At 43.7% G+C, this 16,052-nt stretch overlaps 1 protein-coding gene across 1 annotated transcript in view; it reads left to right on the forward strand.

The window, feature by feature from the left end:
* Nucleotides 1-16,052, forward strand: part of grin3a (glutamate ionotropic receptor NMDA type subunit 3A) — a 219,151-nt gene that overhangs the window by 160,605 nt on the left and 42,494 nt on the right. Inside the window, exon 4 of the mRNA XM_003216628.4 lies at nt 14,889-15,034. Within this exon, the coding sequence (XP_003216676.2) occupies nt 14,889-15,034 (146 nt within the window). The remainder of the gene's footprint in view (nt 1-14,888; nt 15,035-16,052) is intronic.

Genomic DNA, 16,052 nt, shown 5'->3' on the forward strand with positions numbered 1-16,052 from the left:
TCCGAGGCCAGAGCGGTAGGACCGGAGCGAAACCTCCCGCTCCCACCGGCGTCCAGCCGCGTCCAGTGTGGAGACCCCCGCCACCAGCCCCATACCCCAGAGGAAGCGAGGAGGTGCCGATGCAGTTGGGCAATGTGCGTCCCAGATTAGATGCCGCCGAGAAGGCCCGCCGCCAACGCCTAAATCTCTGTTGGTACTGCGGAAACGGGGGCCACTTTGCCAGAGAGTGTCCAGCCAAAGGGAAGCCCGCCGCTCGTCTGGCGGCGGCGTCCTCCACGGAGACGAAGACGTCTGAGGCAGCTGGCGCACAGCCGGCGGGGGAAGCCAGCGACCGGGCGTAGAGAGGCTCGCCAACCCGGTCAAAAACCCCACTCAAGAGCCGCCAACCGGGGTCCTATTTCTCCTAGTGGTCACCTTGTGGTCAGTGAAAAAAGGACCCGTCATGGTCCATGCCATGATAGACTCAGGAGCCACAAACAATTTCATTGATAGAGAGTATGCCGACTCTCTGGGATTACAATATCATGACTTCAAGAATGCCCGTGTGGTGCAAGCCATCGATGGCCGCCCCCTCAAGACAGGTCCAGTAAGCCAGTGGTCGGAACCCACCAGAATGTGGATAAGGGAACACATGGAAGAGATTTCCTTCTTTGTTACCGAGGTTCCCCACTTCCCTGTGATCTTGGGTATTCCATGGCTGACACTCCACGACCCAAGCATCTCCTGGTCCAACAGAGAACTGCAGTTTGCTTCAAAATATTGCCAAAACCATTGCCTTGTAGCCAAGGTCTGTCATGCCACAGACGCTGAACCCATCATCACCTTGCCCAAGAAGTACTCGGAATATTGGGATGTATTCAATGAAAAGGAAGCCGAGAGACTACCCCCACATAGACCTTATGACTGTGCCATTGACTTGGTGGAGGGGGCCCCGATCCCGCGAGGACACCTCTACTCCCTGACTGAACCAGAGCAAGAAGCTCTCAGGGAGTTCTTAGAGACAAACCTCCGCAAGGGGTTTATCAGACCCTCTCAATCCCCAGCCGCTTCCCCAGTGATGTTTGTAAAAAAGAAGTCAGGGGACCTACGCTTGGTGGTGGACTATAGAGCATTGAACAATATCACTAAGCGAAACCGGTATCCCCTGCCTTTGATCTCGGACCTCTTAGACCGGCTTCGAGGGGCTAAGGTTTACACCAAACTGGATCTTCGAGGAGCTTATAATCTAGTTCGCATCAGGGAAGGGGACGAGTGGAAGACTGCCTTCCAGACTAAATTCGGTTTATTCGAAACCCTGGTCATGAATTTCGGTTTATGTGGAGCTCCCGCAACGTTTCAACATTTTGTCAACGATATCTTTCAGGATTATCTAGACCGGTTCTTGATTATCTACCTGGACGATTTTTTGGTGTTTTCTAGATCACAATCAGAACATGAGAACCACGTTAGAATGGTGTTACAACGATTGCGGGATCATGGACTTTATGCCAAGCTGGAAAAATGCGCTTTTGATCTACAAGAGGTAGATTTCCTGGGATATCGTGTCTCGCCACTAGGGCTCACCATGGACCCGGCAAAGGTTGCAGCAGTATTGGAATGGCGGGCGCCAACCAACAAGAAAGAGGTGCAACGCTTCTTGGGGTTCGCGAACTACTACCGCAAGTTCATTCCAGACTTTGCCCGCTGGTCTGATCCAATCACCAGCTGCATCCGAGGGAAACAGCCTTTCCGCTGGACAGAGCAAGCTGAGAAAGGATTCCAACAACTAAAAAAATTATTCACGTCACAGCCAATCCTTCAGCACCCAGATCCTGAAACCCCTTTTGTCGTACAGGCAGACGCCTCCGATGTGGCAATTGGAGCGGTACTCTTGCAACCAGTGGGAGAACATCTTCACCCTTGTGCCTTTTACTCTCGTCAGCTGACCGCCCCAGAGAGAAACTACACTATTTGGGGAAAGGAACTTTTGGCCATAAAGGCAGCCTTTGAAACTTGGAGACATTGGTTAGAAGGGGCCAAATTTCCCATTGAGGTCCACACTGATCATCGGAATCTAGAACATCTAAGAACTGCCCGCAAGCTAAATCAGAGACAACAACGCTGGGCTTTATTCTTTGAGCGTTTTGACTTCCAAATTCATTACGTAACCCCAGCCCAGACCAAGCAGGCAGATGCTCTGTCACGAAAACCGGAATATGCTGCAGGGCGCAAGGAGACCTTTGAGTCCCAATTGCTGCAGCCCGAGAACTTTGCCACGCTCACAGTGGGAAACACCAAATCCACTCCAATTGAATCTACTCCCTCTACTCCAGGGCCCCTTTGTGCTCAGGAAATCAGGGCCAGTCAACAAGCAGATGCCTGGGCTCAGGACCAACTTCGCCAAGGACTACATTTTCCCTTCTCGCTTAAGGATGGTTTACTTTGCTATAGAAATCATGTCTACATCCCCCCGGGGGCCGGGCAGGGAAAAGGCACTTCGTCTGTGTCACGACTGCAAGCCAGCAGGGCATTTCGGACTATTTAAAACCATGCATTTGATCCTAAGGGATTTCTGGTGGCCCAAGATCCGCAAGGATGTGGAAAAATATGTCAATTCCTGCCCAGTATGCCAGCGCTCCAAGACAAGACGGGAGAACCCCTCAGGGCTTCTGCATCCCCTTCCTACTCCATCTCGCCCATGGGAAATAATCTCGGCGGATTTTATCACTGACCTACCACCTTCCTGTGGATTCACCACGATCCTAGTGGTGGTGGACCTTTTTACCAAGCTCGCCCATTTCATTCCCTGCGATGGCCTTCCCACGGCCAAAGAGACTGCAGATTTATTCCTTCAGCATGTTTTCAGATTGCATGGTTTGCCCAAAAGTTTGGTCACAGACCGTGGGTCTCAATTCACCTCTCGTTTCTGGAAAGCACTACAAAAACTATTGGGCATAGACTCTCGTTTATCTTCGGCTCACCATCCCCAAACGGATGGGCAAACTGAGCGCACCAATGCCACTCTGGAACAATACCTTCGCTGTTATGTAAACTACCAGCAGGACAATTGGGCTTCCCTATTACCGCTGTCGGAGTTTGCCTATAACAATGGTGTCCAGGCTTCAACTAAAGAAACCCCGTTCTTTGCAAACTACGGCTTCCATCCACGTTTCTTTCCTTCTATTGTTGAAACCTCAGAAGTTCCCGCAGCAGAAGACTGGCTGCAGGAACTCACAGCGGTGCAACAACTTTTGCTCCAACAACTAGACCAAGCCAAGGAGGACTATAAACGCCACGCTGACAAACATCGCCAGCCGGGCCCCGAAATCAAGGTAGGAGACCGGGTTCTTCTGTCCACTCGCTTTTTGCCCTCCCATCGCCCTTGCCGGAAGTTAGATGCCCGCTTCATTGGTCCCTATCCGGTGGTGGCGCAACTTAACCCCGTGACTTTCAAACTCCAACTCCCGCGCTCTATGCGCATTCATCCGGTGTTCCACCGCTCCCTGCTCCTTCCGGCGGATGGTGTGCGCCCTGATGCAGACCGGCCGGCCCCCCCTCCTGTTTTGGTGGATGGGGAGGAGGAGTTCGAGGTTCAGGACATTTTGGATTCTCGCTTTCACCGCCGCCGCCTGCAATATCTCATTGACTGGGTGGGTTTTGGCCCCGAGGAACGCTCATGGGAAGACGCTTCCACAGTCCATGCCCCCGATTTAACCCGCCGCTTCCATCAGACCTACCTCACCAAGCCGCGGCCTCGCGCCTCGGGGAGAGAGCCCTATTTTGAGAGGGGGCTTGAGGAGGGGGATAGTGTGATGACTCATGGGCCATGTAGTCCCGTTCCTAGTGCTGTTGTGACGGATGAAGAGGAAAACTTGGGTTTTCCACCATTTCAGCCAGAAAGGGAACTTTCCCAGCCAGAATTGGAGCCCTTGCACCTGCAGGAGGTTTGTCCTCCAGAAATCTGCCAAACAAGCCCTGAGTCAAAATCTCCCCCATTTTCTCGCCGTAATTATTATCAGCAACAAAAAGGAGTTCAGCAGGCTAATCGCAGAAGCCTGAGAATCGCAGCAAAGCATTCAGATGATTAAGCCTGCTTCCATGAGAAATTTTAGGGAGTCATACATCTGGGCACAGAGATTGACTTTCGTTTCTGATTCCCCAGAGAAGTGTTCTTTGGTGGGAAAACGAGAACCTATTTAGGTTCCTTGCCCTTTAGGAATCTTGCGGAGTCAATTCGTCAGCTACTGGAGTAGTGTGTGTGGACAGCGCTACTCCCGCTTCCAAGCCTCGTTCCTGTTTCCAAGCCTCGTTCCTGTTTCCAAGCCTCCGCTCCCAGCCTTGTTTACTCCCCGGATCTTGCCTTGCTTTCCGGACCTTGCCAAGTAATTACCACGGATCTTGTTCTTGCTCCTCGTTTCTTGTTGCCTTGTTTCAAGCCTTGTGTTCCAAGTATCAAGTTACTTCCTAGCCTTGCTCAAGTTTCATGGACTAAAGGACCTTGTCATCTCCCCTCACTTTGCTTGGCAAAGTGAGTGTTTCGGTTATTGGATTACAACTTTGGACCTTAATATTTCATACTGGACATTGTTTCTTTGGACTAATTTTGACCTTCCCTGAAAGGTCTACTTCTGAACTATTTCTTACACTTGCTTTTACTAACTTTATATATTCCCTTAATAAAGATATTAGATAGATTCTGGCCTCTGTGTATGGTTATTGGTGCTCTGCAGCCTGGGTCGTGACACCAGCAGTAATAAGATCTACCAACCGAAAAGTAGCCAGTTCAAAGCCCTGTCAGCGTGAGGACCCATCGGTCAAGCCCTGCTCACTGTTTACCTAAGCACTTCAAAAACAGCTTAGAGCTGTAAATAGAAAAATTAGGTACCATTAATTAAGGAGGGGAGATATTTTAGTATATCATAAAATTCTGGTGTCCAAAAGGAAGGAGGAAGTCATGATGGCTCTTTGTCATAGAGAATGGAGCAACAGCACTCCCCTGTGACTGAGTCCAAGCACAACCTCCAAGGCATCAAAGCTGGACTTCAAACACAATATACCTCCTTTCTGTCTGTTCTGTCCTGTCTGCCCCAACGGCATTGAATGTTTGCTGTGTATGTGTACTGTGACCCGCCCTGAGTCCCCTTGGGGAGATAGGGGGGAATATGAATAAAGTGTTGTTGTTGTTGTTGTTGTTGTTGTTGTTGTTGTTGTTGTTCATGTTCCATTGTGGAGGCGGCAGCTTTTGTTTACTGTATATATCCACATATAAGTCTAGATATACGTCTAGATAATTCTAGTGAAAAAATGAATCCAAAAATGGGTCAGATTATCCACAGCTCAATGTAAGTGCTGTATCTTACCTTAACTTCTCTGAATACAGTGGCAAAAGACGACAGCTTAGTCCATCCTTGGAGAACCTAAAAGAAGCACTGCCCCTATTACTCTCTCCACTGTGGTTGATTCTGGCCATTTTGACTGCTGAATTGAGAAAATGACAATGATTCTTTGGTGTGTCTTTTCAAAGGAGCACTGAGAGAGCAGGAGGACCAGTGCTTTTTTAAGAACCTCCTGGGTTTTATCTATTTATTTACTTGCCATATTTATAGTCTGTCCTTCTCACCCCGAAGAGGACTCAGAGTGGCTCACATATATATCAACAACAATTCTATGCCTTACAGACATACATCAGCAAATCACTCTGTACATTAAAAACCAATCACTAAAAACATATCAAACATTACAATCAATTTTAAAACCATACAATCTAGTATCATAGTCCGAGGTTGTTCCAGCTATCATTGCGCCATTTCATATTCACATGGACTAAGCTCTTATCTTTCACCACTTAGAATGGCTCCTTTTTTCAAAATAAGAGTTAGTACTATACCTCAACTTTTATCAAAAACAGAAACCATCCCATTCTATGGATAGATTGATGAAATGCCTTATGGGGTGGGAAAATAGTGGTGGTGGAGACCAAGCTGACTTACTGAAGCAATGTTGGCACTTTCCCCTTTCCGCAGAATGATCTTGAATTATCCATGAGTCATATCAAAATCCATTATATTGACTCCAAAATTTGCCCTTGACTTATATATGATGTCAGCTTTTACACACAAGTATATACATTGTATAACATGCTGGAAAGCATATTAATTTCTTGTCTGCGATGCCAGATTTGATGGGTGTGCTCTTGGGGTATTTTTAGGAATAAGGTCTACACAGAGAGTTATGGAACAGAATGGGAAAAATTTGGTTCATTTTATAAACAGCATGACTGTAGGTTGCCTACTGGAAGAAAGAGTACATGATTATTTCTCAGCCTGGAGCTCTGGATTCTGGAATGGGAAAAAAAATACACATAGGTGGTTGCTCGGTGGCTTAGCCTGGTCCATGTTATGAAGCAATGGACCATTATGAAAAAGCTACAAGATGACATATTTTCCCCTAACGGTTGTGATTCTTTACTATTTTGTTTCAGTCTTCTGCTGTAAACCAATTTGGGTCCTGTACTGAGAGAAAGGCATGATATAGAATAAATAAATAAAACAGTGAGATTGATCTAGATTACACTAGTTTCTTCTTTTCTTTTTTCCTATAGAGTAAAAAAAAAAGGGGGTATAACTTTTCCTTTGGATATTCCATCTATTAATACTGACTCGTTTTTGTCATCAAAAAAGAGAAGTAACTACTCAGATAACAGGTATTGGGATGTTGGAGAGCAGAAGGTATAGGCCAATTCTTGATTTCCTCTGAGATTCAGCTCTCACGTTTCTCCTATGCAAGCAGTTTGTTTCCCTGACACATTGTGCATGCTAACCTTTTTTTTCTCTTTTCTGAAATGCAGAAGATGGGGACTTGGATTTGTTTCCTTTCTTTAACATGCAATCATTTAACAAAGAATTCGGTTTTCCAATGCTACATCTTCAGCAACTTCTCCCAATCAGAACTTCCCCTTGTGATTTTGACACAGAGCTTGCATTTTCCTATGTTAGCTATTCGAGCAGCCTTGAGTAAGCCTAAAATTCCTAGGTGTCCCTTTATTCTTTTATTTCTTTTGTCTTCACACACCCCTTTTTTCCCCTGGTAATATCTCTGGTGTCATCATTTTATTTTTAGTCTGCTTGCCTTCCCATTCAACTACCTCCCGCTCCCTAGATTCCATCTGAGTTCTGGTAAGAGCAGAGAAGTCATGGAAGAACATAATTAGTAAACTAGTAACAGGGAGCAGAGGAAGTAAATAGTCAAAATGCATTAAGTTATCAATTAAATTGGGAATTTGCTAACAAAAAGAGACAACTCAAATTAGATTCATTTTTAATTAATTGGCTGAGAAAAATTTAAATATCAGCTTAATTTCCCCCCTAGAATCAAGTTATTAGTTACGCTATTTATTAAATTATCTATAGTGTTTAAAAAGCTGCCAAATTTGATTGTTTGGTTTTTTGCTTGGTTTTGTTTTGTTTTGTTTTTTGAGATCTCCAACCTGCTGCTTTGTTTTTGTTTTTTGTTTTTTTTGAAAATTTTCTACTTTTGGCTTGGGTGACTTTCAAATGGAATTTTTAGAATTTCCTGTAACTATTATCTTCTCTTATAAGAACAAAATATGGATGGAGGGTGATAATAAATTTCTGAATGTTATTTTTCCATGGCATTGAGCAATTGCTGTTATGTGATGTCAAACTGCGATAAGTCTACAGCAGTGGCTCCCAACCTTTGGGCCTCCAGGTGTTTTGGACTTCAACTCCCAAAACTCCCAACCAGCTTACCAGCTGTTAGAAACTGTGGGAGCTGAAGTCCAAAACACCTGGAGACACAAAGGTTGGGAACCACTGGTCTACAGCAATGGTTCTCAACCTGTGGATCTCCAGATGTTTTGGCCTTCAACTCCCAGAAATCCTAACAGCTGGTAAACTGGCTAGGATTTATGGGAGTTGTAGGCCAAAACACCTGGAGACCCACAGGTTGAGAACCACTGGTCTACAGTATGGATGTCTCCATAATGTCTTCCACCGTATTTGAGAGTAATAGCTTGATCGAAGATTTGGAGGGGAGATTCCATGGTACACATAACTCTCTCCTCTAATATTTTGCATCCTATCCCTCCTGTGAGTATCTGCAGCTGCCTCACTCTGTCTAATGCAGTGGTTCCAAATCTTTTTTTGACCAGGGGCCACTTTGACCAGGGACTACTCTCCAACATTAGTACCAAAAGGGTTACACATCAGTTTTTGATCAACTTTAGGTTTGGTTATTTGGGATGCTGATTCAGAAAATTCCATTGGATAGACCATATCAGCTCTAGTTTCTGATACAGAAAATATACCAACCAGTAGTCGCTGTCTGCCCACCCACAGAAAACCATATTTAAGAATCTAGAGCTGATATGGTCGATCCAATGCAATTTTCTTGAATCAGCACCACAAATAACCCCAGGAACAGGCCTAAAAACGAAGACACCAAGGGGCCCTGTTTCCAAGCACCACATAGAATGGCTCCACTCACTGGGAGGGAGGAGGAGGAGATGCAGCAGTCAAGAGGCTTGTTGTCGCGCCTTTCATGGGTCATCAGCCTCTGCCCTCCCGACATCCCCATTGCCTCGGCACTATCAGAGGGTTTCGCAAGACTAGTCATTCTCTTTGCAATGGTGTAGTAATGGTGAGGTCATGGACCATATTTTAGTTCTTGGGGACCACTGGTGGTTCACGGACCACAGGTTGGAAACCATTGGTCTAATGGTAGGGCCAGACCTGACCAGCATTTGGCATCATCCTGAAAAGGGGCAAATGATAATTTTACAATACTGAGTTGAGGTCTGCTAAACTGACATCAGTTCCCAATATAGCTGTATTTCAGGTGGCCCCAACAAAGCAATGAAGATCAGAGATGTCCCTGAGTAAAAGCAATTCAAATTCTAAGGAAAGGATAGAGTGGGTTAATTGTGTCCATATGAGGCTAGTGTTTGGGGAAAAAACTGGTGCTCTTTGCCAGTGATACAATAAAAGGTTGTTTTCAGATTAGCACAAACCTGCTTTCCATCTGATTTCTTACAAGAGCATATGCAATATGTCTTGGTTTTATAGGTGCCTTTGGCAGCCTATCTAAATTTTTGCAGGACTGGCTGTGTCACAGAGCCAGAGATGAATCTGCAGCATTTTGGTTCATTTAGATTTAATCAGAGTGAATCAGGGAATGCACAATAGCAATGACTGCATCTTTTGAGATAGTATGCTCTATGTCGCCAATAAAGCATTGATAGCACCCAGCGCCCTACTGTGTTATGGGATGATTATTCACTTCTCTGTTTGGCTCAATGTCAAATTAAATAGGAAATAGCTAATTCCAAGGATGTATTTCAGTTATCTAAAGCCGTGGAGATGTCTGTCGATGACTCCACTGCAGTGCATTATTTGCACCAGAGAAATTCATTGAATTACCTAATGTTTCCCCCACACTGGGACTATCCAAACAGAGCTAAATTTACCATATCTGTTCCTATTGTTTCAATTCACCAGATGGAGGGTACCTCTGACCACCATTAGGTACCATTCTTATGGTCTACCTCTTTTGTTTCCTTCCTGAACTGGTGATATCCTGCCTCACAAGCAAAGTCCAGCCTCCCTACCATTCCCATTGGCTCAGTGTGCAGATCTGAGCATCCCCTGGATAACGTCTCTGTAGACGGCCAATTCTCTCACACCAGAAGCATGTAGCTTCTGACCATGATTTAAAAATGATTCATATTATAATAGTAAAGTAATATTCCTTTATGTTTGGGATTTAACTTTTCTACACTCTCATCACAAAAAAGTAACTCCTTATCAATCATTTTGGTAGAAACATTTTAACACTTCACCAGTTTGCAGTTAATATTATGAATTAATCCTGACATTGTAGGTCGTAGAACTTCATCTCATCCAACTCGCCCTGTGAATGAAGCTAGTTACTCATCTATCAGCACAGCCTCCTTTACAGAACTGTTATGTGGGTCATATAAAAATTATAAAGTGTATGAAATACTTAATGAATTGTAAGGGAAATAATGACTGTGAGTCAGGAATGTGACACCAGTTTCTTTGGACTTGCTAAGCAATTTTGTTCCCTTGCATTGACAAACCTGATAAAAAGGAAAATGAGCCGTGTCAAGGCCTTGCAGATATCTTCCATTCTTAACTATTATTATAATTCTCAAGACAATCCCAAGCTAAAACTTATATTCATTGAGCAGTGAATGGTAATTTGGAAAATTCTGAACTGTCATTCAAAGATTTTTAAAGTATCAGATTCACGACGGTGATCTCACTAAGTTAAGGAATAACAAGGGTATTCTAATGTCATAATGACAGCAGCCATAATGAGGAGGTTGAAGTAGGCCCATGACTAGTCTGATAATGGTCCATCATCCAAATGGCACTAAAGTGAATAAATGACATTGAGCATTAAAGAGAACTCGGTAAGAGCCTTGTTTTTCAAAGTAAAAGCTACCCTCTGGCTCTGGGATGCTGGGAAAGGACTAGCAGATGTTCAGGCTTCACTCACCACATATGTTTGCTGTAGCACCACTTTGTGGTGAGCCGAAATACTATATAAAGAAAACTCACACCTCAGTGCACCCATCTGAAAGAGAAACAGTTGGTGTACCATTTCCCCCATTTCAGTGCTTCTTATGAGAAATCCTTCACACATGCAAAAATATTGGGGAAGGCATTGTGGATGGCAAATAGTCTTCAATCCTCACTCACCCCTCGCATTTAACAAATGAAATTTTCACCAAAAAGATGCAAAATTTGAAAAACTATGTTAAAATGTGCAAAGATTCTCATAGAGGAAAATATCCAAACTTTTGCATGCAAGGATATGGTATTTGCACTGTTACTGGTTACAGAAGCAAGACTGTCATTTAGGACCTCATCACATTAAGTCATCTAACAGCGGGGGGGATTTGCTGGGATTGCGGCAAATCTTTGAGACGGAGGGAAAATGTGTCTCCCGCGCCACACTGAACCCACAGTACTGGCAGTGGGGAAAATTCTCCATCACACCTGAAACTGGCAGATCAGTATAAGGTATCAGAATAGGGTCAAGATACAGGGTGTTCGATGGATTGTCACCATGATGTGGTGAGGGGGCTTGCGTGTTTCAATGAACCTGAGGGCACAACCACTGGAGTCATGCACTCCCAGGAGTGGCCACGGGGGAGGATCCAGACCAAGAACAATCTGAAAACCCAAAGATCTCAATGACGGAGCAGGCAGAGGATAAAATGATACATGTTACAACGGCTGTGAAGGCGGAAGAAGGCTGCAACAGACTGAGAAGCCACTCTCGTTGTGTTAATCACACCACTGCTGGGATCTCAATCTGTGAAGACTGTGTGTTGACCAGCCATGCACCAACCTCCACACATTAAAAAAAATCACACACAGGCGTCTTCCAAGAAATGGAGGACCATCATCCTCAAACTACGAGGGATCGCCTATGATGATGATCTGCTCTTCAAAGGAGGAAATCAGTGAGAGGGGCTCAGAAGAAACAGCCGTGCCATTTCTGCTGCTACTCACTCCTTAGAATCATAGAATCATAGAACAGTAGAGTTGGAAGAGACCTCATGGGCCATCCAGTCCAACCCCCTGCTAAGAAGCAGGAAATTGCATTCAAAGCACCCCCAACAGATGGCCATCCAGCCTCTGCTTAAAAGCCTCCAAAGAAGGAGCCTCCACCACAGTCCGGGGGAGAGAGTTCCACTGTCGAACAGCTCTCACAGTGAGGAAGTTCTTCCTGATGTTCAGGTGGAATCTCCTTTCCTGTAGTTTCTGTAGTCCTTTTTTCTTGCACATAAAATTGCTGCGCAATGATAGTGTCAGCCTGGCTATTAGATGCCTCCTTTTTCAAGGAGCTGTATCCAATCAACCAAACTCCTTACCCAGTGTTCTCATATGAGCAGCATGGCATAGGACAGCACTATTTGAAGGCATCCAGACTGCCTTCCCTTAGGAACACCTACATTTCTACTCTTCCATCAGAAAGTACAGACTGCATGTAGCTATTTAATAAGACTCCAAAAATCATCCTTCAGTCATGTTTACTTCCCTGAATGCTCAGGAGAAATAGGTGGGAGGAGTGGATGCTTCACAAGTGCTCAGCAGAGACACAGCACAGAAGATTGGTAACTATAATTTTTCCCTGGGCTGGCACATTTGTGAATCGCTAGTTGTATTGTAGTATACTGAAGTTATAGTTCCTCTCAGGAATTGATCATATATTTTAAAAAGGCAAGTGTGGGATAAAGTGACACATTTCTCTGGGATTTAGCTTTAAAAAAAAAAACCCGATTCCTTGTCTGTTCAATTATGTTTGTAGTGAGGACTTGGAGCAGCAAATTATTTTTTCCAACTGACTCCACATCTTTTACACCTATATGACAGGTTTATGTTGCTGTGATACCAATGATGATATGGTCATGTCCTTTCATTTTCTCAAAACATATGGATAGATTTTTGTCCAGATGGACTACAACTCCTGTTGCCCTTTACCTTTAAAGCTTTGGGGAACCATAGTCCAGAAATAACTCAAAGATTCATTCATTTGTTTTATATCCCATTTTTTCCCTACTGTGGAACCTGAGGTACACAATTTAAAATAAAAGTTTAGGTTTTTCAAAAAATACTGTTACAAACGTTATACAATAATTGAACTTCAGTTCTGCTAAAAAAAAATAGTTATTTATTGTTTCAGAAGCGAATTGAGAAGACAGTTATAATGTACAGAAAAACCACAAAGTTAAAAACTTGGCATTATACTAAATTTCCTTTGATCAGAAGCTGGCCACTTGGAATGTCTCTGGTGTCCTTTGAGAAGAGAATTGTGCATGTGGCAAGGCTCAGACTGCATTGTAGTAAGTGGTCTGTGGTTTGCTCTTCTCCACACTCATATGTTGTAGACTCCACTTTGTAGCCCCATTTCTTAAGGTTGGCTCTGCATCTCTTGGGGACAGAGCGCAGTCTGTTCAGTGCCTTCCAAGTTGTCCAGTCTTTTGGGTGGCCAGGGGTGAGTTTCTTATCTAGTATCAGCCACTGATCGAGGTTCTGGGTTTTAACCTGCTGCTTTTGGACTCTTGCTTGCTGGGGTGTATCTTCGAGTATCTTTGTAGATCTTAGGAAGCTATTTCTTGATTTAAGGCATTGGCTTGATGGCTGATATCTGAACAGAGGACGGGCCAGAGATGTCAATTCCTTGGTCCTTTCATTACAGGCTGCTACTTCCCAACGGATAGCAGGTGGTGCAGTATCAGCTAAACAGTATAATTTTTCCAGCACTGTGGAGCCTAGACATCCTGTGACAATGCCACATCCACATTAAGAGCCATATGCACTGTTTTAATGTGATGAGATGTATTCGACACTGGGCATGGATATTCAGCAGCAGAATAGAAAAGGTGCAAGGGCAGATGTCTTCACTGTGTCTGGTTGTGATCCCCAGGTTGTGCCAGCCAGCTTTCTTGTGATATTATTTCTAGCACCCACTTTTTGCTTGATATTCAAGCAGTGCTTCTTATAAGTCAGAACATGGTCCAGAGTAACTCCCAGGTATTTTGGTGTGCTGCAATGATCCAGTGGGATCCCTTCCCAGGTAATCCTCAGAGCTTGAGATACTTGTCTATTCTTAAGATGAAAAGCACATGTCTGCATTTTAGATGGATTAAGAATCAATCAAGATAGTTTTTTTTAAAAAAAAAGTTTAAAACAGTTTTAAAATTCCTGTATTTGGATTGGAGTTTGGCAACAAACGACAGTGCTTTAGGCTATATTTCAGAGGAAGGATAAAGCCATCTCTGAAAGAGAACACAAAAGCATTAACTCAACCTCAGATACTTATCAGCCAATGAAAAGGTTCTCACATGATCCCACCAACCATGATGGAAAAGGTAGAGAAAATCCTCCCCTGAAAATCTTAAAATTGGGGTTGGCATATATGGGAAGATATGGGCATTGATTTATTTCTGAACTCAAACCATGGAGGGCTCTTTGAATCCTGCCTGGAAATGGATTGGGAGCCAGTGAAGCTGTTTCATCAGTGCTTTAGCATGATCCAGGTAGCTAAATAGGAACATAGATACAGATAAGGATCAATTCCAATTATTAATGGCACTCAGAGTCAATCAATAAATGGTAAGTCAAAATTTAGGCATTGATTCAATGGGTCTGTTCTTTTTGATATTTGCCATTGGTTTTGACCACAAAAATAATTTTTTAAAAAGGTACTTTTAATTATCATGATTACTGTTCAAATGATTACTACTGAGCTAATATGGTGTAATGCAGTGGTTCTCAACCTGTAGACTCCCAGGTGTTTTGGCCTACCACTCCCAGAAATCCCAGTCAGTTTACCAGCTGTTAGGATTTCTTGGAGTCGAAGGCCAAAACATCTGGGGACCCACAGGTTGAGAACCAGTGGTGTCATTGATTCTGGTTGACTTGGGCAAGTCACGATCTCTCAGCCTCAGAGGAAAGCAAGAGCAAACTTCCTCTAAATAAATCTTGCCAAGAAAATCCTAAAATAGGGTTGCTGTAAGTCAAAGCACAGAACGGCAACAAATAGTGTTATTTATAGGCAAGGAGCTCTATGTTGGCAGTCATATATCTGTCAGCTCAGAACTGCTGGAAAGTCTTTATAGCCTGTAGTCTTCCTCTGTTATTAATGCTACCAAGGGGAGTGCTTCCCTTTGGATGTGATCCATACCATCTCAGGAAGTATCATTCACACAAAGGCTGTAATCATGGCATTCCCTAAGTGAAGAAACGGTAGTTCTCATCAGTGTATTGTGGCTGAAAGAAGTTATGGTCTAAGAAATTTGTAGAAGTGATAAAGATTCTTTGTCATTAAAAAAATGTTTTGGTATTTTTCCTCAGCTGAACCACCCTTCACAGGGGTTTCGCTTTGGAACGGTGCGAGAAAGCAGCGCTGAGGATTATTTCAAGCAAAGCTTCCCCGATATGCATGAGTACATGAAAAGGTTCAATGTGCCTGCAACTCCTGATGGAATAGACTACCTGAAGTAAGTGTTCACTCTGAGATACCAAATCGGATGTGACTATGATGTTTCAGCGAGTGACCATAAAACCAGTGGGGCTCCCATGTTTTGGAATTGCACAGCCCACACTAATAGCATTCAAAAGTTGACAGAGCTGACTCCTGCCAGTTTATATTATTGAAAGGTTGAGCATTACAATGAACTGAAGGGGCAAGGCAGCCATGTGTCTTACTTTATATCTGAAGGGCTTTCAAAAAACAGTCTTCTGCCTCAATATATTCTTTCTTCAAAGGCTGTCTAGTCCAATTCCAGATCAAAGATCCAGAATCATGAGGAGGGAAAGAAGAAGGGTCCCCAAAGTTGTCCATTGACACTTGACAGCACAATAAGTAAGCACAAAGTTCTTCAGGTCTTTGCTACACCATGATGGTCAGGTATATTGGATGTCCTTTCAGCAGAAGTTACTACAGTAGAGTCTCGCTTATCCAAGCTCCGCTTATCCAAGGTTCTGTATTATCCAACGCAGTTTGCCTTTTAGCAGTCAATGGTTTTGTAGTCAATTTTTCAATAAATTGCGAAATCTTGGTGCTAAATTCATAAATACAGTAATTATTATATAACATTACTAGCTGTGCCCAGCCACGCGTTGCTGTGGCGAAGTATGGTGGTATGGGAAATAAAGTATTGAGGAATTGATGGTAGTTAAGGTAAAGGGTAAAGTTTTCCACTGACATTAAGTCCAGTCGTGTCTGACTCTGAGCAGATAATATAAGATTATAAATTGGTTATATAGCTGTGTGGAAGGGCCTTGAGTCTACACTGCCATATAATCCAGTTAAAATAAGATAATCTGTATTTTATAGGCAATGGGGAAGAGGCCTAAGTGAGGCCTAACTCTGCCTGTCCCCTGGCCTGAGTGGGTTGCTAGGAGACCAAGTGGGCAGAGCTTGGCCTTCTAATTGGCAGCTATTGGATAAAAACAATTATTCATCTCCCTCTAATTAGGACTTTATTTTTCTTTTCTTTTTGTTGTATGAACGTA

Source organism: Anolis carolinensis, chromosome 2, assembly GCF_035594765.1.
Source record: "Anolis carolinensis isolate JA03-04 chromosome 2, rAnoCar3.1.pri, whole genome shotgun sequence".
Lineage (NCBI taxonomy): Eukaryota > Metazoa > Chordata > Lepidosauria > Squamata > Dactyloidae > Anolis > Anolis carolinensis.